Source organism: Phaethon aethereus (assembly GCF_964289735.1).
Source record: "Phaethon aethereus genome assembly, chromosome: 2".
Taxonomy (NCBI): domain Eukaryota; kingdom Metazoa; phylum Chordata; class Aves; order Phaethontiformes; family Phaethontidae; genus Phaethon; species Phaethon aethereus.
The window spans coordinates 81,770,900-81,794,857 of NC_138582.1; the positions used below are offsets into that span (position 1 = coordinate 81,770,900).

The 23,958-nt window shown below is 41.5% G+C and overlaps 1 protein-coding gene across 1 annotated transcript in view; it reads right to left on the reverse strand.

The window, feature by feature from the left end:
* Positions 1–11,940: 11,940 nt before the first annotated feature.
* Positions 11,941–23,958, reverse strand: part of CTNND2 (catenin delta 2) — a gene marked incomplete at both ends in the record, with an annotated part of 569,531 nt that continues 557,513 nt past the window's right edge. The window contains 3 exons of the mRNA XM_081996266.1: positions 11,941–12,201; positions 15,114–15,187; positions 22,476–22,607. Coding sequence (XP_081852392.1) covers positions 11,941–12,201; positions 15,114–15,187; positions 22,476–22,607 — 467 coding nt within the window. The remainder of the gene's footprint in view (positions 12,202–15,113; positions 15,188–22,475; positions 22,608–23,958) is intronic.

Here is a 23,958-nt window from a genome sequence, read left to right on the forward strand (position 1 = left end):
CTAAAGTCCAGGCAGACAACATCCACAGCCTTTCCCTCATCCGCTTGGAGGGTCACCTGGTCATAGAAGGAGATCAGGCTGGTCAAGCAGGACCTGCCTTTCATGAACCCATGCTGGCTGGGCCTGATCCCTTGGTTGTCCTGCACAGGCCCTGTGAGCACTCTCAAGACCAACTGCTCCATAATCTTCCCCGGTACCAAGGTCAGGCTGACAGGCCTGTAGTTCCCAGGATCCTCCTTCCGGCCTTTCTTGTAGACAGGTGTCACATTGGCAAGCCTCCAGTCTTCTGGGACCTCCCCTGTTAACCAGGACTGCTGATAAATGGTGGAGAGTGTCTTGGCAAGCTCCTCCGCCAGCTCTCTCAGTACTCTCGGGTGGATCCCATCAGGCCCCATAGACTTGTGGATGTCCAGGTGGTTTAGCATGTCCTTGACTGCTTCCTCCTGGATCATGAGGAGTACATTGTGCTCTCCATCCCCATCTTCCAGCTCAGGGGGCTGAATACCCTGTGGATACCTGGACTGGCTATTAAAGACTGAGGCAAAGAAGGCATTAAGTACCTCAGCCTTGTCCTCGTCCTTGGAGACAATGTTCCCCGCCATATCCAGTAGGGGATGGAGATTCTCCTTGCCTCTCTTTTTGTTGTTAAAATATTTGTAAAAACATTTTTTATTATCCTTTACGACTGTGGCCAGACTGAGCTCTAGCTGGGTTTTTGCCTTTCTAATTTTGTCCCTGCTTGACCTAACGAGATCCTTGTACTCTTCGTGAGTTGCCTGCCCCTTCTTCCAGAGGTGGTAAACTCTCCTCTTTTCCCTGAGTCCCAGCAAAATCTCCCTGTTCAGCCAGGCCGGTCGCCTTCCCCGCCAGCTCTTCTTAGGGCACATGGGGATCGCCTGCTCCTGCGCCTTTAAGACTTCCTTCTTGAAAACTGTCCAACCTTCCTGGACCCCTTTGTCCTTCAGGACTGTCTCCCAAGGGACTCTCTCAATCAGTGACCTGAACAGGCCAAAGTCTGCCCTCCGGAAGTCCATGGTAGCAGTTTTGCTGACCCCTCTCCTTACTTCACTCACAACTGAGAATTCTATCATGTTGTGGTTGCTAAGCCCAAGACGGCCTCCGACCACCACATCTCTCACCAGTCCTTCTCTGTTTGTAAACAGCAGGTCCAGCAAGGCACCTCCCCTGGTGAGCTCACTCACGAGCTGTGTCAGGAAGTTATCCTCCACACACTCCAGGAACCTCCCAGATTGTTTCCTCTCTGCCATGTTATACTTCCAGCAGATGTCCGGTAGGTTGAAGTCCCCCACAAGAACAAGGGCCAGCGAATGCGAGACCTCCGCCAGTCGGTTATAGAATGTCTCATCTGTCTCTTCATCCTGATTGGGTGGTCTGTAACAGACTCCCAGCAGGATATCTGCCTCATTGGCCTTCCCCCTCATCCTTACCCACAAGCACTCTACTTGGTCTTCACAATCTTCGATTTCTATGCAATCAAAACACTCCCTAACATACAGAGCCACTCCACCACCTCTCCTTCCCTGCCTATCCCTTCAGAAGAGCTTATAGCCATCCATTGCAGCACTCCAGTCATGAGAAGCATCCCACCATGTTTCTGTGATGGCAACTACATCATAGCTGTCGTACTGCACAATGGCTTCCAGCTCCTCCTGTTTGGCGCCCATGCTGCATGCATTGGTGTAGATGCACCTGAGCTGGGCTATCGATTTCAACTCTGGCACGTTGAACCTACCCCTAGGTTCAACTCTAGTGAGCCCGGTTTTATCCCCTCCCCCCTCCAAATCTAGTTTAAAGCCCTCTCAATGAGGCCTGCCAGCTCATGAGCAAGAATCCTTTTGCCCCTTGGCGTCAGTTGCACTCCATCAGCTGTGAGCAGGCCCGGTGCCGTGTAAACCACCCCGTGGTCAAAAAAGCCAAAATTCTGATGACGGCACCAGCCCCTGAGCCATGTGTTGATCAGGTGTGCTTTCCTGTTCCTTTCAGCGTTCTTCCCCGTCACTGAAGGGATTGATGAAAACACTACCTGTGCTTCCATTCCATCGACCAGTCGCCCCAGTGCTCTCAAGTCCTTTTTGACTGCCTTTGGGCTTCTTAGCGCAACCTCGTCGTTGCCAACCTGCATGACCAACAGTGGGTAGTAATCAGGGGGCCGAACCAGACCAGGGAGTTTCCTGGTGACGTCTCTCACCCAGGCCCCGGGGAGGCAGCAGACTTCCCTGTGAGTTGGGTCTGGTCGACATATTGGGCCCTCCGTACCCCTCAGAAGGGAGTCGCCTACGACAATCACCCTCCTTTTTTTCTTAACAGAGGACGTCTTGATGCGTGGGGCTGGTTGACTCACCCTAGGCACCCCCTTGGACGGACCTTCGTCAGGGTCCTCATGTTCCTGTCCCTCACGTTCCAGAGCCCCATACCTGTTGTGTAAGGGCAGCTGGGACGGTGAGGGAGGCTGGGAGGGGATTCGCCGACCTCTCCGAGCAGGGACCTGCTTCCATTTCCCCTCATCTCTTAGGTCCTCTCCTTCGGCCCGGCAGCAAGAGGACAGGGGATCCCTTGCTGCTTGTGGAGCCTCCACCAGCTGCCCCTGCTTCAGGGATGGCCGGGTGCAGCTCCACCTACCTCTCTCTCTCGCACACTCCCTAATGCTCCTCAGCCTCTCCACTTCCTCTTTCAGCTCTGCCACCAGGCTGAGCAGGTCGCTCACCTGGTTGCACCGCACACAGGTGGTGTCCCCGTCGGTCTCTGGAACGACCGACAGGCTCAGGCACTCTTTGCAGTCGGATACTTGGACAGCCGCATGCCTGAGCGGGAGCTGTCTGTGTCGCCACATTCTTTCTGGCCCCGGTTTTCAGCTGAGTGGCGACCATGGCTGCGCCTCCTCTGGAAGGACGATGGCCACTTATACTGTACCCCGCCCGCACGCCTTCCCTGCACGCCCTGCCCGTGCGAACTGCCGCGCAAACTGACGCGCTACGCCGTCCTGACGCGCCACGCCCTGTTTGCTCGCCCTGTTGGCTGCGCTCCGGGTCTCTTCCCTAAAATTTCTGTCACTATCAAAAAATACTGTACCTTTTGGGAGTACAAAACACAGGGGAAATGCATCTGGCTCCTCAAACACAGGCTAATAACCTGTATTATAGACATGTTCAGTTTCCTCATCTTTCCATAGGAAAAGCTCAGCCTTGTAGATACCCAAAGCATATGTATAGACAGACAGTGGAGTGTCTCTTTGGTTCTCCCTCCTACGTTTTGAAACGGTCAAAGGGCTTTGTTCCAAGAGCTTCGGCATTCAAGTTTAAAACCACATCAATCTGATCATGCCCATCAGTCATGCTACATGTTAAATCCTTCATATGATAGATATCATATTGTCTGCTTTAGCACTCTTATTGCTAGGCAGAAGGGGCTAAAAGCTGGGTCTAAAAGCTGGAATTTTCATTTGAAGAGTCCACAGCACGCACTTACACAATCCTTGACTTGTTCTGCATATGGCCACCAAATATTGGCTTTGGGATGCTTGTTTTGTGTGTGGGTAGTCCATGCCCTCCCCGCTCAGCTCTACAGATAGAGCATAGTATGTAAGTATCAGGTATTCTCACGACTATTTTGATTTACAGACATCTGTTGGAAGATAAAAGCCTTTGAAACAGAACTCTCTCTTCAAGCAGTTAACCCTGTGACTAGCTACTGCCTTGTTAGTTCTCTAGTAAGTTATATATTATTTTGGTCTCTGTAATTATTTTCTCAAACATTAATCTGGCTTACAGCTGGCATCAAAAGCCATGGATTTCACTCATACAGTTTTTCTGCAAGAAGAAACAGTTCTTTAATATGCAAATCAGAGCGGCAAAGTTGGATGAATTTAGTCAGCCTGCCCTTGAAGGAGAGAAAAACTTTTATGAAAAACGCGGGGTTACAGTTATGTTCCTAAGCATGATGAAAAAGCTTCTTAACCCTTTAGAACAGATAAGTAGGAAGATAACTTCTGCATGAAAAATAAATTATTCTTGTGTAGGATATTAACAAAATATGGGAGCTAAATCAGTGGGAGGGATGATATGCAGAAACTGAACTGTAATTCTGACAAATGCTGCAGACTTACCTTATTTTTTTGGACAAAATGCACATTCAAACTTTAGTCAACATGGTAAAACAACCTGTCCTCATAGACACACTGTAGGAATCCACTTGCAAAATATATTGACAAAAGAGTTCTTTCTATGCTAACAGGTGTTAGAATCAGCAAATATAGCTGACTTCAGTTACATTGCTATCTAAGGATAGTGGACCATAAGCTTTGATGCCTGACATGGGATGCTGCCATGCAGATTCTTCACAGTTTGCAATGCAGACCCAGGCAAGGAAGATTTTTCTAATGAGTGTGTGTGGTTTCCCTTCAGGACTGAAAAGCAATATTGACTTACTGAAATTTATGAAAACTCTCTTTATCAAGTCCCTGTGCATGTGCTTTTCAAAAAACACATATCTAGCCGAAAAGCTCAATTAAAATGGACGTGTGTCATAATTCAGAACTTATTCCTCCAGTCTACATCACATCTGGGGAGTCAAAAATAAGAGATGCTCCCTGCAACACAAAATGCTTATTGACTTTGATTGATTGGTTGAGCAAGTGAATTCTGTTACCCAAGATGAAGAGCTATAGGCACCCTCTGATGTAAATCCAGTGTTAGGATCTCATTTTTACTTTTATGAAGACAATTAAGACAGTTTTTATAAAGAACAGCGCTCCAGTGTCTATTGAACTTTCTGAATTGATCACATGTCATCCTTGATGCTTCCTGAAAGCAACAGAAAGCCAGTTATGCATTATTTGAATATCAGTGTAAGGCATAAATGTCTCCAGTGAATTAATAGAAATTGCAGACAAATATTTTGTTTCCAGAAAAATCAATATAATCCATATTGTACTACTTAGCTTTATCAACATTACGGAAACTAAATAAGTAAATAATGCAAATCAATTATCAAACACATAAAAATAACATTCATCATCCTTTCAGGCCACAATAACAACAGTGTAAAGAGCACAAAGAAGAAAAATAGTATTTGATCTCATCTATCTACACTGAATTCTGACTGTATTGTAAAGTATCTGTCCTAATCAGAATCAGCTTCAGCAGGCCATTGGCAAAGGGTCCTCTCACCCTGCTTTTGGAAAGCTCAGGTCAAGAAGAAAGGCTGAACATAGCAAAATCTCCACCAAGACGGCTCTGCTTGTTTTTGCCCACTGTTGCCGTGCCTTGGCCCCCAGCCTGCGCTGGCCCCACAGGCAGCGGGCTGCCCCGAGCACTGCCACAGCTTGCCCTGCTCGGCCCCACGGCTGAGAGCACCCGAAGGGGTCTTTTCTGATCAGCTTTTGCACCGGTCACTCTTTTAACTCTTGATGGAGGGGCCAGTGTGTCTGTGTAACAGGAGGCTGTTATTTCAAAAGAATCGGACACTTTTTTTTTTCTTGCCTTTCCCATGATGAGCTGCAGTGGTAAGCCGGTGGTGTAGAAGCCGTGTTCTTCATGTTTTTTAATGTCTGTTATTTTGCATATTTTGATTTGCTTAATGCTGTTACAGCGCTACAGTGAATGGCCTTCTTATTCACAGCCACAGACCTCAGGCAGAAACAAAAATAATGGGAAACATTGTTCCAATATTGCATATAACGCAAATTCTTCCCCCCCCCGCCACCCCAATAAAAAGTCAAACTCAGGGTAGCTTAAAGGAAAAGGTTTTGGGTTGGTTGGGGTTTTTTTGGGTTTTTTTTGAGGGAAAGGGTGTTAGTCTTTTCTAAAGGGACTTACATTTGCTGTGGAAGTTGTTAGGCTTCATACAGTAGATGCTCTTCTTTTTTTCTCTATCTGTTGATGTCAAACAGAGGTAATAATTGGTTGTGTCTGTACACAGTAGCCTGAATTCTCTGACACACATCTTCAGCCTTGATGTGTTAGTTATTGTCCTGATGTGTTTAGCTGTCAACACTTTCTGCTTATATAACAATCATGTAAAATAAGTAAATTATATAAAAAGCAACCCCCATAGCCACTGGGCTATGTATAAAGGAAAAGGCTTATGTGAATTAGTATATTAACTGAATTTGTGAAAAATAGTGAATCAGCAAACCACTGCTATTTTGCTTTCCTAGATTTAGTGGCAAGCTTCAGATTTTGCGTGTCTGGAAAAGAAAGGTATTTCAGTGTCTGAAACTACTCATCTGACTACTGAAATTAACTGCAACAATCGGTCACCGCAAGTACTTTTTATCTAAGTCGCTCTCTTAAAGCAGTGAAAATAAAATTACAGATAGCTCAAGGCTCTACAGTAAATTTTGACAGACAGGTACTAGAAAATAACTTGCTTTTTTCCTCCTTTCACCTATTGGAAGGCTGCAGCCTCTGGCATGCTGGCTAGGGCGGCCACGATGCGCTCATCCTTTGAGAAGGTTGCACCAATTTTTTGCCTATTTTCACTTTGGGCCTGATCCATGGCTTGGTGAAGCTGATGGAAGTCTTTCCAGGGACTTCTGTGGAACTTTAGAATTAGGTGTAAGCTAAAGGTTTACACTTTGCAACAGTTTAACACGCGCCTTCTTCTGCAAAAGTAATACCAATGCCTCCAGAGGAGGGAAACTGCCCTTAAAATTGCATTAAAAATACTAAAGTGAGTTCCATTGGGAATTAGGTTTAAGAATAATGCATTGGCACCAGTGTCTTGCTAGAGGACTGCGCCTGGCTAGCGTCAGTACTCATGCATGGGCCTTGTTGGACTTGCAGAGGATTGTGCCTGTATTTTGAATGACACGGCCCGGTCGAGACGGTGCGAAACCCAGCGAGGGCGTTGGGGAGAAAGAACTTGAAGTGCTTGTGTTAGATGGAGTTGCTTGGCTTGGCCCTCGGAAGAGTGGAGCAAGAGTTAGGAGCAAATGCTCCTAACCCAGGTGTATCAAAAGACGTGCTAGTCACTGCTTTTCTTGCTTGTTTTTTAGAACAGCCTGGAAGGCAGGGATGCCCCCCCTCCCTTTAGGTATCAGCTGCAGGCTTCACTCCCCTTGCCTGGGGATGAAACTCAAATTTCCCACTTTCAGCCTAAACGTCCGAAACTGGCCTTAGGCCATTATGCAAAAACCGGCTGGTCCTCCAGAAGAGAGCGGGCTCCGCACAGCTCTTCAGCGGAGGCAGGTGTCCATCCGGCCTCCAGGGAAGACGCTGGCCTTCGAACCGCAAGCGGCTGGCGCTGCTCCTCGGCAAGGCCAGCCCCAGCATGGCCGTGTGCAGCGTGGGGGCCGCTCAGCCACACGCCTGTCCCGGGTATCGCCCAGCTGATGGCGAAGGGCCTTTGCAAGCTGGGGCCTTGATGGGATGGTCCCCTGTGCACAGCGTGCCCGTGTAGCCGCTGGGGAGACCACGCTCTGCCGCTGGGGCGGAGGGGAGGGGGGAGTTTGCAAAAAGTTGCCCCTAGTTTAGCTACCTAATGTCTTTTTGACCTAGTCTTAAAGTCTTGGGCCTAGTCTTAAAGTCAAGAGTGTCATCGCCCTCCTTTTTCCTTCGTAGCTGTTAGCAGTTGCTGGCCTCATGCCCAACATCTGCTGGTTGAAGCTGGCAGTGCCCGACGGTGACGGCGATTTCCCTCTGCTCCTCCCTCCCGCTTTTCTAGCACGAAACGGGGCGCGCATCAGGCCGCTGCTACTCAGCATTCGGTGCGTTGGCTTCTCAGTAATACTTGACGATCTCGGTGCATAAAATCTGTTGGGCCCATTCCACTCTAGTGATTACGGGTGTGTTATCTGTCTTCACGCAGAAGCTCCGAGTTTCTGTGGTTTTAGGCCCCTGGCTTGTTTTTTCTCCCCCCACTTTGCACTGCGGCCTCCATCCCTCCCACTCCTCGCACCGCTGCCCGTCATACAAGCAGCGACACGAACCTCAGGGCTCTTTCATCCAGGAGAGGATGAGTTGCAGGGGTGGAGGAGCTGCGAAGCCTGCCTTGCAGCGCACCGGCTTGCGCAGCCTCTGCTGTGCCCAGGTATAAAAAAACAAGTCAGCATTTCCGATTTTAGTTGCAAGGCTCCCCGGCAAGACGCTTCTGCAGGCTAATGCAACCCGGTCCCAGGAAACAATTATTCCCAAGCCCTTACGTGCGCTGCACGCCAGGACTCCCAACAACACGCGTGTAAATTAATGGCTGGCTCTCCGTTTCTTGGCCGTGGTCTACGTAACATTGGGGCCAAGGTAGTATTTTTTACGGTGTGTTCCTATCCAGCGGCATCGACCTTGAGATTTTTAGTATTTATCTGCACGTGTAGATAAACTGTCTCTGTAAGTGGTGGCAGCTGAGCTCTTGCAGCCATAATTAGGGGCGAAGGGGGTGTTGACACTCTCCTCAAAAAGAGCTTCCCCCTTCGCTTTGCTGTTGTAGAGTAGGTTGTGCTCATAAACCTGATGGAGAGGGAGCGGGGAGCAAATGACTTGAGCGCTGGAAGTTAGCTATCCAAGTAATATTTTAAATATTTAAAATAAATGTATGTCAGGGGTTTGTTGGCTGTGTGAAGCTAGGCATCCATCTATGGAGTCAACTTCTGAGTTTAAACATATTGCACTATGACCAGCGATTCTCCACAATACAGTAGGATTTATTAATAGAAAATATGTCAATATGAGTTTGTCTTTGTACATGTTAGCGACATGTACAGTGAAACACATTTTTTTCTTAATCTATATTGTTATAGTTCTTTTGTGTTATCTGACATAACCATTTATATTTTGGGCTTAAATATGTTATTTGTCAAAATGTACTTTCAGTGTTAATATACCTTTAAAATCATACTCTATCTTTTAAATATTGAATTAGTATCTTTTTTTCAAATCAATATTGCTCATGTTAGTGCAAATTTGTTAATCTTGAGATAGGTTAACCATTCCTTCCAGACCATAAACAGCATTTAATAAAACAGTGAGATTTATATAGCTCTACACAGCTGAACAAGATTCCAATATGAAGCTTGTTAAAAAAAAAAATCCGACATTTTACAGTACATCAATTGCATTTTATACATTTTTTTTTTTGGAACAGTTTAGTTTCTTCTCTATTTCTGTGTGTGATCTAGTACAAGAATGAAGGGAACAGCAATAGGTAATGATACTTTCCTCAATATTAAAAAGAATGCATCATATATATCTTGCTCAGTATGGCAGCAGTGTTGGATTTCCAAGCCTGGAAAAGTAGCCAGGTAATTCAACACCTTCTCAAAACTCAGTACAGCAAGAGTGAACAACTTATCAGTTGGAGCACTTGCCACTACAGAAGAATGGAAACAAAACAACACAAACTATAGACAAAAGGTATTTTATGCCACTTCATCAATCCAGAATCTCTCACTTGAGCAATGGTCAACATTTGACTCCAAGAAATTACTAAGAGGAGCTGACAGGGGGTAATGTGGGCATTTCAGTAGTTTGAAGAATGGAAATAAATCCAACTTACAATAACCTCCTGTCCTAAGAACTTCAAACAGAATGACGGATCCCTTCAGCCTGTTGGCAATCCTGGAGAACTGCGCCAGCCTGGTGGTTATCAGGCAGTCAAGAAGAACTTCAAGTTGCAAGTGACATTCTTTATTAAAAAAAATTTTTTATACTGAAAATGTGCTTTGTTCAAAAGAGCACTGCAAATGTCACTTATTAAAATCAATGTAATAAATAAAATATAAACAACCTGTGTCCAAAACTATGAATAATATTTTATCTACCTCACTATACATCTGGCCCACTGTGCCCCTCCCACCCACCCTTTCTTAAATTTTTTAAAAATTTTTTTGCATGCGATTTTTTTCCCCGTTTACTACAAAGAGCAGATAAGGTTACATATCGTACACTGGGAAAAGCTGCCAAAAAGATTAAACTATAGTCCTAGATTACCAATAAACCAATTCTACATCACAATACCCGCCTGCGTGAACTACTCGGGCTGCGTCCTATAGAGCAGGTGATGACTTGCGAGAGACTTCTCCCCCTGTGCACAGCCAGAAGTGTGCCAGGTGACGTTAAGACTATTACAATGACTAATCACAGAAATGTTTGCAACCTAAAACAAAGTCCTTAATTGTAATTTAAGCAATTTACAACTCCATTTGTAGTGGGTCATATGCTGTGAAAACTGTATGCTGAACTGTTGTCTGAATTAAAGAAATGAAGAAACACTAGATTCTTTTTTTACTTCCAGAATCCCAAGAGCTAAGATGAATATGCCAGCTCTTCTGGCCTCCTATGCCTAGTTTCCTTTTCTATTTTTTAATTAAAACAACAAAAAAAATCTCTGTCCCTTACATTTTTTATTTTTCAGGGTTTTACTTTAGATGTACAGAAATGGTCAGTATCTTTCATATTTGAGGAATGTGTTTTGGGGATCGGGTTTTCTTTTTGGCATGAGTTAAAATAATTGATTGTCCTAATGATTCATGAGTTGGACTCTTCTATAGCCCAAAGAGCTCAGAGATTCCAGACTCATGTCTGTTGGGTCTTTGTTTTCCATTCTCTCAGGGAGATGGCAAGATCGAACTCTGCCTTCCTTGAGCACTTGCTGGTTGGTGGCTGGAGAGTAATGAAATTTCCTCAAGAGAGTATCAAGAGATGCTATTTTAAAGGACATGGCACCTAAGGGTGAAGGAGTCAGTGAAAAAAATTTGATAACCCTTTCCTTTGTGAGTATGTGGCCTAACAATTTTCAGTTGCTATCAATAGTTAAGAGTGAGTAAGAGAAAGCACATACTGGAGTTTCCACTGTTTAAAATAACTGAAAATCAAACAAAAATTGAAGCTTGAACAAAGAAAACATTGGATGAAAAGAAGTCTTACGCCATACAAACACACACACTCAAACACACACACACACAGAGAATACTATGCATACATGGACACTCACAAGTAAGAATGTGTATTTGTATGGTAGGTTCTTGGAAATAGACATTCTTAGCAAATATGGATGACAGATCAATTGTAATTTATTTTCTTTTAACACTGTATCATCATAAAGAAAACTGGTATAAATGAAAAAAATCTATTTCAAATATCTACATCTAAAATTTTAGGCAGTGAAAAAGCACTTCGTTGACAAGGAGTGTGGAATGATGAATGTTAATTGTCAGAAACTGCTGAATGCCTTTTTTTTTAGTTGCCACAAACAAATTCACATATCAGAACAAACAATACTGCTAAATATTCCTTTTTGTTTTTTGATTTTTTTTGATTTTTTTTTTGTTAAAACGCACTGGGGAAAAGAAAACAAAAAACTGGAAATTCATACATCTTCCAAAATTTGAAACTGAAGCAATATTTAGAACCATAGATGAAGAAACACTGTGGCATTGGTGTAATATACACAATGCACTTGTTTTTTTTTTTTATCTGTAATGTACATCAAATACTTTACAACAATGCATTAACAAAAGGCAAGAAACATCTTGCTGTACAGAGGAAACCCCAAATGCAACTTGAAGCCTAGATTCACAATGAATGAGAATATTAAACAAAGTGTGAGAAGCTGTTCCCCATAAAGTATGTACGCTGCTCAGTTACTTGTGCTTAACTCTTGACCCACATCCACTGTCATGTCATGTTCTCCCTCCTTCCTTCAGCCACATTCAATATACAGCCCCGAACTTTAGACTCTACAGGCCAACAGTAAAGTTGCCCTACACTGTAAAATATATATATGTATATATATATTTCTTTCTAATTACTCTCAGGTTTAGCTTTCATATCATTTAGCCTTCTAAAAAAATCTCTTAATTTTTTCCATACTGGTTATCTGGGCCTTCCTATGGAACAGGCTTTAACAAACTAAATTTGCAGGAAAAAAAATGTCTTGTGGTATGCATGCACATGCACAGTTCCTGGAGCTTTTGTATCTGCCCAAGTCTCAAACCCAGGAGTCGGGAGAGGCTGGATAGTGGCTTGTTTCATAGTTAAGTTCACTATAGGGACGAGCAGCTGAATAGAAGTCGACGTAGTTGCCAGTTGACTTTAGTCCCAGGTGCATGTTGTATTCGCTTGCAGGTGGACGATGATGCACTTGGTCCTCAAAGAAGGACTCATCATAGTTTCTTGTTGAATTCTGAAACGGCTGATACGGTTCATAATCTTTTCTGCTGGGCTCCTGTGGAACTGGCTGTGTTGAAACCTGAAAGACAGTAATACCCACAGCGTGTTACACACAACTTGCTGTGGGCAACAGGATGGAAGAAGGAGTAAATGTCACTCTATGTTTATCATGCTGGAAATACAAGTTGTGCATTATCTTAACATCTGCTCAAAGTATTACATGGCAGTGAATTAATTCTACAGCTTTGCCTTGTCATTACAGGTCTTTACATTTATTTATTTAATATTATTATTAAATACATTTATTATTTGATACTATTGTTGCTAAAGATGCTGGTTTAGTTCAAAAGTAGTTCAAGCAGCATAGCTTACAGTTACTTTCATACCTATAATGTATGAATAACTTTATGACTATTTTGCAGCTATATAATGCAAACATTGGCGGCCAAAACTCAGCCTTGAAGAATTTGAATGGAAGTGATACACTCCAAAGATGCTAAACATTTTGCACTTGCCTTTGCCACAAGTGAGATTTAGAGCAACACCATATCCTTAAGAACCATTTATAGTCTTCCCGGCTCTGACATTAGAAAATTTCAAGCTATGTGCCCTGAAATGTCGTCTTCTGCTACTGTTAAGCAGAACCATCTTCTTACCACCTCCTCAAGATGTCGTGCTGGCAATCTTGTGTTGTTGCTACATTCCAGCAAGTTGCCTTGAAGCTGAAATGTTTATGATATGCAGGAAAAAAATCTCAGGCTGTCCCCTCACCTAAGTTTGCCATAAAGTTTTTTTTTTCTGACAGATCTAACGAGTCTCTGTTTTTATAGTTGGAACACTACCTTTCACTCTATGCCACCTCTATTAAGTTTGGGCAGACTTTTTGACTGCTAAATGATACAGCCTTTCAATCCTCAAATGGGCATCACTGGGAATACTGATGCTCAGACGTTGGTGTCAGAAGACTTTGCAGACCCTGCTGAGTCTGCAAGACTTCGTAATGCTCCTTCAAGAGAGGAACAGTTGCACTGCTATGTCCCAAACTCTGTGATACGCTTTCAAAGCCGGTCCGTATTGGACTCTGCGTAGAGTTGAAAAGGCTGTCTATGTCCTTTAATGATCCTACAAGTGACCTTACAACACCAGGCCCAACATTAGAGCAGCACCAGGGAGCGTAACTACTCCAGTTTCTATTTCTAGTACTGCTATCAAGCTGTATACTTGAGCCCCTTGCTTAATTTCACATCTTCAAACACAGGTGTTTAATTTTGGACACAGGAGAAAAATTCTATACTAAGCAACCTATTTATATGCCAAAAAAGTTAAACACAGTCAATTTTTGAGTAGAAAACAGGGGACTGAAGTAGTATTTGTGTTCTTTTTAGCTAAAAACATTATTTCTGATATGTCAATCATAAACCTAACAGTTCATTGAGAAAGCAAGTAGGAAAAGGTGGGAAGGTGAAAAATTTGGCTTGGTTTTTGGGTTTCTTTTGTTTGTTTCCTTTGTTTTTGCTCAAACTCTCACCCCAAAAATCAAATTTGTTGATTCATGGCTGCAGTTAGAGTGCATGTGCTGTTACAATACCTCATACCCTTTTCTCTAAATACCGGTGTTAATTAGAAGGGCTTAATTTCTTGAAATACAGTTAAAGCAGAAACACCTTCATGCACTGAACTAGCTAATTTAAAAGCAAAACTGAAAAAGAGAAACGGGGGCACAGGATCTCTGAAACTCTCTTCACCTAAATTTGTGGATTAAAACCAGAATATCGGTCTCTTAAATTGAAATTTCATGTAATCTAGTAAAACTTTTGGAGAAAAATATTTTTTATCAATTTTACTAAATATTAATTTACCTGTCTGATACTACTAATCATTTTAAGTGCTTTCCTTAAATGTTTTTTCATCTCATTTCTCTAGTTGAGAAATCCTGTAACTTCTGCATGTAAGGAAGCTGTGAAAATATTAAGGAGTTGTGATAACTAAGTATAAAGTAGCATTACACATAATGATGAAACAAAAATCAGTTTTCTGTTTCCCAGGGATTGAGGAAATGCTATAGTGGAAATACCAGCTGTATGAATGCCATACATGTCAATATTGCAACTGTTTCTGCAAGTGCTTTAGCTTGGCACCCATGCTGCCAGTTACATTTTTCTAATGCTCACCTTATCCAGATGTACTTATCGCTTTCTGGTTTTCAGGGACAGCGCATTTTAAGAGAGTCCCAAAGTTCTAGACTGAATGGCTTGGATACATATACATGAGAAAGTGTCCTTGCCCATGAAATGCTAGATTTTCTCTTGCCCATGCCATGATGCATGCATAAAAAAACAACCAAGCAAAAAGCCGTGTGACAATCATGCTTCTGGGGTGACTAAATGGCAAAACTGAGGGCTTTTGCTACACGTTAAGTGCACACGTCCCTGCAAAAGATACAGGGGGTTCTTTCTCCAAGACTGTTCAATACTTGAGTTTCTGCTAGGATGCCTCAGCACGTGAGCCATGTGGTGTCACCAGTGGTACTGAATTTTATGATGGCTATACTCCAGTAATAAGATGTGACCGGACTTAACCAAATTCACTGCCACAGGGCATCACGAGATACCAGAGCCAGCAGAAGTGCCCATTAACAATAGTTTGGCTTTTGTAGTCTATGTCACATGTATCTAAAACTTTAGAGGCATTCAGGTCTCAAGCCCCTCTTGATTTCATTATGAGTTACAGGCTTAAACACCTAAGATAACTTTTGTGCATATGCTGTCATAACCTGATGGATACTTTTGAAACTTGGGCTGAAATTATCCCTTAGCATAAAGAACGTAGCTTGTTTGAAGCCAGTGGAATTGCTAGCATTTGCGCAAGCAGATGACTCAGTTCCTCTAATCGAGATTTATCAATCTTTGTGATATTTTTCGAGTTTCCATACAAGATGTTACACTGGTCTTTTGCCATCTGCAACAGTAACACTTTAGTCTTTGTACTTACCTGATTGTGTTTGATATCTTCAGCAGGCGCACCATACGAATTCCTGTACAAAGTTGAGATTCCAGTGTTCTGAGCTGGAGAGAGAAAAAATGGAAGGAAAAAACAGGTTTACCAAACATACCTCTTTTGGCCTCAAAATTAATTCTGAAGGCTTCATTAAATACATTATACAGTGCCTGTTTCCCGTACACAAAAATCTTTAAAAGCATCTGCAGAGTTCTATTTTCTCTTCCTCCCACTAAACAGTCATAATCTTTGCCTTGGTATACATGCATGTACATGGTATACACTTACGAACAGCAACAGGTGCTATGTCATGTTCATAGCAATCTTGTGCACTTCGCATATAAATCAACAACATAATTTCATATACAGCTCTCATTCAGTAATATATTTCAGGTTATATATGGGATTTCATATCACACATACACTAAACAGGTAACAGTTGTAAATATTGAGATTAAGAAACATTTCATTCCTTTCACTTCAGCTGGATGATGTTACACCAAATCCTGGATTATTTATCCTACAGTGCTTTTGCTATATGGTGAAATTGTTAATGGGAAAAGTGACTAAATGCAACTGAAAAATGAGTTATGCAAAAAAGTAATACATAGTTATACTGAAGAGGTCTCGCCAAGATAGTCTCAAATCCATGAACTGCTTTGACTTTCTTCTCAGATATCCTACTACTAAAATGCACAGACAAAACTGACCTGAGTACGAAATCAAAGTAATTCTACAGACAAGGATAACATCATACAGTTTTGCAAAAATTTATTCTCCATCCTGCCCCAAAAAACCACATAATTTTCCCTGCAAGGCTGACCTCACTGATCACTTTGATTTGGCTATCCAGCTGAAGCTTAGTTTGCTGATAGAACTAGAACACTTGTAGTTATTTCTCATATTTGAAAGAATGAGGGTAGTATCTTGAATATGAGGGTGTGGCTGCTGCACACTGTTCTGCTGGGCATATGTTATTGAACTTCCAGGTTATAACCAACGGTTTGATGCTGTCAGGAGGACTCTCATTATAAAAGCACGTGCCTGAAGTAAAAAAGGAGTAGCTGTGAACTGGAGTCATCAGTGGAACTGAAACCATGTTGCTCATGCAAGTTCTCTCAGGTCTCTGTGTAATGGTATAAAACCTGGAAGCACCAAGAGTTGTTTTTAATACCGTCGCAACTCAAAACCTTTCAGAGTGAGGACTGAGAATCAGAACTGAAAGCTGGGTATGGGATCCATGCTAGCCAGATCACGAAGAAGAACCACAGTTACTGAAGAAGTAACCACTCTTTCTTTCTTTGGCAACCTGCTAGCACGGACCCCAGCATGTGCACCTACCTCTATCTTTCCCTCAGCCAGCGCACCTCCTATAGAGAAAGGGATGGCGCTGTCTTTAGTCAAAGTTGACTGTAATATGCCAATTCTGATATTCATATCTGCCATGGGTTCCATGCTGAGGGTATAATTTTTACCAGAGTTTGGTGCACTGTTCCATGTTGCTGCTTTACAGATCTCAGATGGTGTTCTTAAAGATCTCCAGCATATCCTTGAAACAGGATAAAGACAGGGCTTATATGTAGCGAGGTGATAAACTCTTAACAGCTAGAAAAAGAAGTTTTTCACTAGACAACCATTAACTAATAGGAGTGAAACACTCTTGTTTCTTGAAGAGCTGGATGCAGTTACTGAGACAGTGCGTAGTCCTGTGTAAGAAACAGAGAAGACATCTGGAGGTCTCCAAGGAGTGCAGCAGGAAGCTTTCTTTGAAGGTGGGAAGAATACAAACTCTAGTAACAGATGATGGTTGGTCTTTTCCAGTGACAGAAAACTAATTGTGCCCGTGTGCCAATATGTGGTAACAGCTGTAAATGATGACTGCTTGAGTAGTTTGTCTTTGGCCATAGATGTTAGTGCTGAAGGGTTGATCTGCAGAGGTTCTCTCTGCTCAGGCTGCATTTTGTCACCAAACTTGAGTGATAGGTGAGACTTGACTGTTATTTCAGTGTGTTTTATATTCCAGCTACATCTTCTGCTTTGGTGTTTGAAACTCTCCCTCCTGATGAGTCTTTGGTACCAGAGGTGTCTGCATCAGCTTTGCTATTTATGATGTGTCTCATAATGGCATGCTGCTGAGTAATGCAATTACCAGATCCTTCCTTGATAACAACTTTTTATGCTATTTTTCTGAGTTTTTTGCTTGCCCCACAAAGTGCTAGAAGAAGTTGAGTTATACACATTCCTCTTCTCAAGATATAAGATACTCAGAGTTAGTATTTCTGCTACCCATTTTGTGAAGTGCTGCTTCTTGGAAAAAATGAAAGTGATATTCAATGTGTTGGACTCTCATGAACAGGGGAAGAACTTCTTGTAATCATTTTATTTTCATGTATATAAATTGCAAGATAAGCAGGGTTGAAGTTTCATGCATGCAAGTTTTCAGTCAGGCATGACTGAACGTATTCAGTTCAGTCAGGATCATACGGTTCGCGCTTGGTTGATGTCAAGAATAAAAGACTGGTATACGGTGCAACATCTGAGGGTTTTATGAAGAATCTGATGAAAAACAGCAAACTGGACACATGCTAATTTATATGTTGTTCCTACAGGCAATCAGAGAGACTTTAAGGATGGTCATGACCTATCCATCTTTTTACAGGTATATGAAAAGGTACACGGTACATATGTGCCGCTAATAGCCATGACTATTAAAAACCCAGAAATAGTCCAGAGTTGGTTCACAGCTGTACAATGCACTACTGCGACATTTGCACTTGACGTGCTCAGAATTGTCACATGCCAGATTGAAGACTTACAGTCTCCCAGATCACATATTCTGCAATGGAAAATGGATAGTATCAGCTTATGGAAATAGCTGCAAGGTCTGCGTTGCTGATTTCATTGCAGTGATGTGGATACAAATTCACCAGTTTAAAATGCCAAAGAAATGCGGCATACTTTTCGTAATGTAATAAAAACAATGACACATCAAATGCTTGGAAATGAATGCCAAGAGTTCAAGAACAAGAAATCTTGGCTTAGTCTAGCTGGGAGGCTGAGATAATTCTGTCTCTGGAGAAGACATACATCAAGCAATGTGGCTGCTAGCAGTGCATGCAGCCCCACTCCAGTACCTGCTTCTGAACACGCAGGCGGCATCCCTGGGAACTCCATTCCCGCTCTGCCATGCTTCACTGAGCAGTTGACTCTTGCTGTTCAAAAGCAGAGGGCAAATATAAAAGAAAGAAGGGAGAGAACGAGCTAGGTGAATGGACAGATACTGTGTGGTTAGTATCTGATTTTTGCTGTTAGTATTGTATATGTACCATCACAGTAAAATAATCAGAGAGAAAGGGAGGTTAATGAAATAATTTTTTTCTTTTCAACATGGCAAGAGAAGGGAAAGGGGTACAAGGAGGAAGAGATGGAGACATTCCAGCAGCCACACTTCTTTAGAGAGATGTGAGAACTGTAGCTGCAGATTAAAAGATTCGAGGAGTGATGAGTGTGTGTCGTCTATGTGTGTATTTTATGCAGTATCTAAACATCAGTACAGGATAGGACTGAAAAGGTACTTTTTACTAGTCAAAATTGTGAAGGTACAAAAATGAGTCCTATGATCAACCTGCAGTACTTTGTGGTTGCATTGCATAAAGAACATTACAGAAAAATACCTTCCTTTTTTCCCTTGTTCGGTTTTCAAAGTGATATTAGTTAAAGAAAAAAATCATGTAGTTTTCCACAGCATTTTTCTGCGAAGCTGACAACAGCTTTGAAAATTATGTCACTCAGTGGTTTATGTGACAAAAATACTACTGACTGAAGCTGTCCCCATATATCCCAGTCATTTGATTCATGGTTTAACATTCAGCTTTCAGTTCTTTTAAGTACTTATTCTGAACACATTTACAGACACTTTGAAATAACAAGGTGCTAGCCTTTTGCCCTCACAAACATAGACTGATAAGTAAGAAAAGAAAGCTCAGCTGCACAGACAGTCATCCTCATCTGGTATGGCATAACCTGCTTTTTCTGCTATAAGCAGCAGGACACCATTTTCTAAAATTTTGTTCAAGACAATAAAGGAAAATGCTTTTGTGCCTCACAAATCCCAGCTAACAAAGATCATTACCTGTCACTACCACTGCCACCTTCCTGCTCAGTGAAAGATGAGGTAAGGGCATGAGAAAAGATTACAGTGTACTATGCTTTCTTAAAGTAATAGTAAGTTCAAGTAGCCCGAGCATCTGTAGCTACTGTAACAGATGATGGTGGTTGTTTGTGTTCTGAATGTGCAGGGACTTGCAAATAAGTTTAAGTAACGGAAGTATAGATGATTGATTCTTGACAACCAAAAGAAAGTAAATTAATCAGAAGGTGTTTCTGCTGGTGGAAATGAGGATACAGGGTGCAGACTGTGATGCACATATTTGTTCAGTGAGGGAACTAACAGAGGAAAAGAAACTTTAGAGTAGGAGTCCCGATACAGAAACATTATCTTCCCTGTACTGAAGGAAAAGAGCATGGTATAAATAATGTTATCACATGCACTTATAATTCCTGTTTTTTTAAAAGGAATATAATAGTTTTTGTCTTAAAAATATACTTTAGGTGATCAAATTTTATTATTGGTTATTATTTTCTACAAAGAGAAGATGGATAGTAAATATACAAGGTATCATAAACCTGTGAAGGGAAGAGGGCAGTGAAAACTTTGATATTGTTCCTCTATTTTTTAGCTGTCCTTGTGAAATCAATATAAGTTATCATCTTCAGCCAAACCGTTTACTTCATAGAGTCTCCATTTTTCCCAGAGGTTTCCTGACAACTCCCCACAAGAAGCCAACATTTCTACTTCGAAAATCCATCAAAAAACCTTCATTTCAGTCCCAGACAAGAGGTCATAAAAATTTCGCACTATAAACCGAGAAGAGCTTTGGGGAAGAGCATGGAGACAGTTGTGGATAAATTGGGAATACAGCTGTAGCTCCACATTCTGTGTAAATCAGTAAGTCAAAGAAATCTTTGGGTAATACATCAGCTTGGCACAAAATACAAGAGCAGCTCAAAATACGTATATGCCAGGTGGAACCTGAAAAAACATTTATCAAGTCCCATAGGCTTTGTGGATGTATTAGCTGCAATGCATTGTCTGATGCACAAAATGAAATACATGCATTGCAATGAACTTGCTACATGAACTTACACCATCCAAGTAAAGTCAAAATGTCTCACAATTAAAATCCCAAATACTGATTTTATATTGTTCTGTAATGAAATATTTATTTTATGAGCTACAAATATGTTACACAAATTTAATGTTGAATGTTGATGAGTAAGACTCCTTCTAACTGTCATATTCTTTTGTTCTTAGAATGGTGCTTAATTTGAGCTCAGACCAATTGAGCAGAGATTTGGTGACCTGAAAGAAAGAGAAAGTGATTTGTTAATTTCATATTAATTTGTGCAATGGTCATGTAAGATTGTGAAATACTCTTAAACTTTTCAATTTGATTTTGGTTTTGATCTTTCTCACTGAACTCAGTAGCTGGAAAAATAGTCGATAGCTGAGCATGATACTGAGTTTCAAGTTTCCTTACTAAAAGCCCACCCAAAAGATCAAATAAGAACAGACAAAATATAAGCAGTTATTAAAGGAAAACACGATGCAAAAATCAAAGTGGAGCAAAGGTTGCTGGCGAAGTACAAACCTCATGATCTGTAAATTATATTGAAAGAGAAAGGAAACAAGAGAAACAGAAATGGGAGAAGAAAAACACGACAGTAAAAGACAAAATGAAAAGGGATGGGGAAAAAGAAAACCCCAACTTTTTAAAGCATGGAGAGAGACAAGACTATCTGCAAGGAAACACAGATTTTCAACACAGAACTCCCCTTTTCTTTTGGTGAACCTTTGATATAATCTGGTAGTCTAAATCTGCAGATACAGCTAGAACAAAATACTAATGTTTCTGCCTTTTCAGCCTGCTGCTCTTAGTCCCGAGATTCCCTCTTCATAGATCCTTGACAAAGTGGTGAAAAAAATGCTGTCCTGTCCTTCACAATCACACAAGTAAAGGCCACTTAAGTGTTTTAGAGAACCACCTTGTGCAGTGCCCATGAAACACTCAAAATACTACAGATGTATAAAATGCAATACCTTGACTAAATCTGCTGCAACCTCATGCAGTACGCTGCAGATGCTGTTCAGGATACTCCTCATTTCTGCGGTTTCCAAATGCTCTTGACTATCATTCCTCTTCTTCAGATTTTCACTTTGATGCTAATTAATGTTCCGCGTTGCATTTTCACATAAATTCAAAGGCTGGCCTTCAGGTTTTGATTGCACAAAAGTGTATAACACAGTAGATGTAGTGTGAGTATCATCATATCCTAAATACCGTCTTGAAAGCTAGTATGGATGGCTTGATGCTGAGTCAAGCATGCTACTGGTGTCCCCAGTGAGCTGAGGAACACAAAGACAGCCCACTCTGGCATCGTCTGCACAAGACCTCTACAGAGGGCTTGGGAAAAGGTACTAGCATTCAGAAAGTTCAGTGCAGAGTGACTCCTCACTGTGATCTTTGGCTTTCCCTGAGGTAGCATTTGGAGGAGAGGACACCATGATTCTTGGCACTGTATAAACGTACCACAATGTTCAACAGAGGTTATATAAGCCTGTGCAATGGTGATGGAGACCAACATGTATTTTGCAAGAGAATTTACAAAGAGGTGCAGTACTAGGCGAAGCACTCAAAATTTTATAATTACTGAAATGCTAACAGGTTAGTGAGCTCACTAGGGGAGAGAAGCCTTCTGTGAAACCTGCAATAAATGCAATAACATACACAGAGAAAACTGTTCTGTTTACATCAGCCAGCTGAGAAAGTAACAGGGATAGACTTTACAAACTGCTACCGAATTTCTTGGGAATGACAGAGGTGCAAAATAAGCTAACCAGTCCCAGAAAGCCATTCCCTGCAAAAGACAGATGTTAGGAATCACCATACATGCTTAACCATTGTCATGCTTCAGAAAGAATGCTAGTTAATACAAAGTGGATTTACTCACTTCCTTCTGAAACAAAAAACAAACCTAAAATTAAAAAGAAATGTAAAATTGCTTTTAGACCCTTTCCCCTGCGAAGAAACATCGTCTTCACAAATAATTTTCACACGGCATTGTGTTCATTAAGATCAAATGTTTCTTCAGTTGTATTTCTCAAGGTGGCTAAAACTTTGGAGTCAGCCAAAGCAGGCTGACTCTTTTCTGGAGTACAGTAAACTCAGCCAAGCTTGTAAAATCAGTGGTCTATCACAGCTGATTTTTATATATGCCATGCAAGCATAATCTCACCTGTCATGGTGTCTTTCCTAGAAGTGTGTTCTCCCTTATTTCCATGGTAAGTGGCATTTGTTCCAGTTGATTCATAGTCTGTTTTTCTTTCTTTTAGGCTGATCATTTCCCGAGGTGAGGCTGGGGCACTTGCTAGATCATAAAAATGGATTTATTTTTTCTTGCCACATATGACTGAATGTAGTGTTTAACTCTAGAGTAAACATTTTAGTAAAGTTTATATTTGTTAGCATACTAACATTAAGCTGTTTGACGAAACAGTACCCCATTATGGAAGAAAAGAAAAGGTGTTGTTATTTCAAATACAGGACAAATATATTCATGAAACAATCAGTTCCAAACATAATTTTCTCTCTGAGTGTTTTACTTTTTTCACCTACACCCAACATCTAAGATGATCATTAAGAAAAAAGCACAATAATAATGATTTTTTTCCCCCCCTTTAGCTTTTTAATTTCTTTATCTTGTCAAAACCGCCTGGTAGAGGCACTTCAATTTTTTTTCTCAAAGTGGTAAATTTATTTCTTTTGAAAAGACCATTAACTTTCTATTGTGTGGAAAAACCCTTATAAAATGGTTTCTTCCCTTCTCTACTGAAAATAAACAAACCCAATAAATGATTCTAATGGGGACAGGAAGAAAAGAAAGATGTTTTTCATAGGAAACAGATAGCAAAGAATGCCTACCCTTAAAAGGTAACTTGAATAATTTCTCTACTTTTAATTATTTATGTATGAACAACTGCCATTAAAACAACAACTGCTACTTTAAGGTACCATTAAAATGAAATCCTTGATCACCGATACTCATGGTATGGCTAAAAGGAGGAAAGTACCAGGTGACAAGGAGGAGAACTGGGTTGGTACTTGATTGTGATGTGCTGGAAAATGTGAAGATGGTCACTGGCACTGATGATGAAGGCTTAGAGCTTGTGATGCTTAAGGAAAAGAAAAAAGCAGAAGAAAAAATAATGGCTTTCAAGTAAACCGACTTAAAAATATTTAGATGTTGGTAGATACAATGCACCGCCCCTGTTGTGGAGGGCAGGGGAAGGAGTACAAAGGTGAGTGGCAGAGCACCCCAGAGCCTTGTGCACAGTGGTACAAAAATAACTAAAGTGCTTGTGCTCACTTCCACTCCCTCCCCTGCCTCCACCCAGCTATTTGATATGTCAAAAGAACCTCAAAAGCACTAACAGTGTCCTTGCTTTAAAAAAAAAAAGGCGGGGGGGAAAGCTCATTTGAGAAGCTTGATCATGAGTTATGTCTTTCAGCATCTCTAAACTATGTTACACTTTTTACTGAAGGAGTAGGGAAGTACTTGTACTTAATTAAGGAATAGGGAAGCACAAGTGGTGTTGAATTCTGCTTAGATTGGTTCTGCTGGCCCTGGCTTCTGAATTTACAGGCCAAATGTGGGACAGACTGTTTTTGTTACGAAGCCATTAGAATTGGGGATTGTTTTTAAATTGCTTGTCAATAGT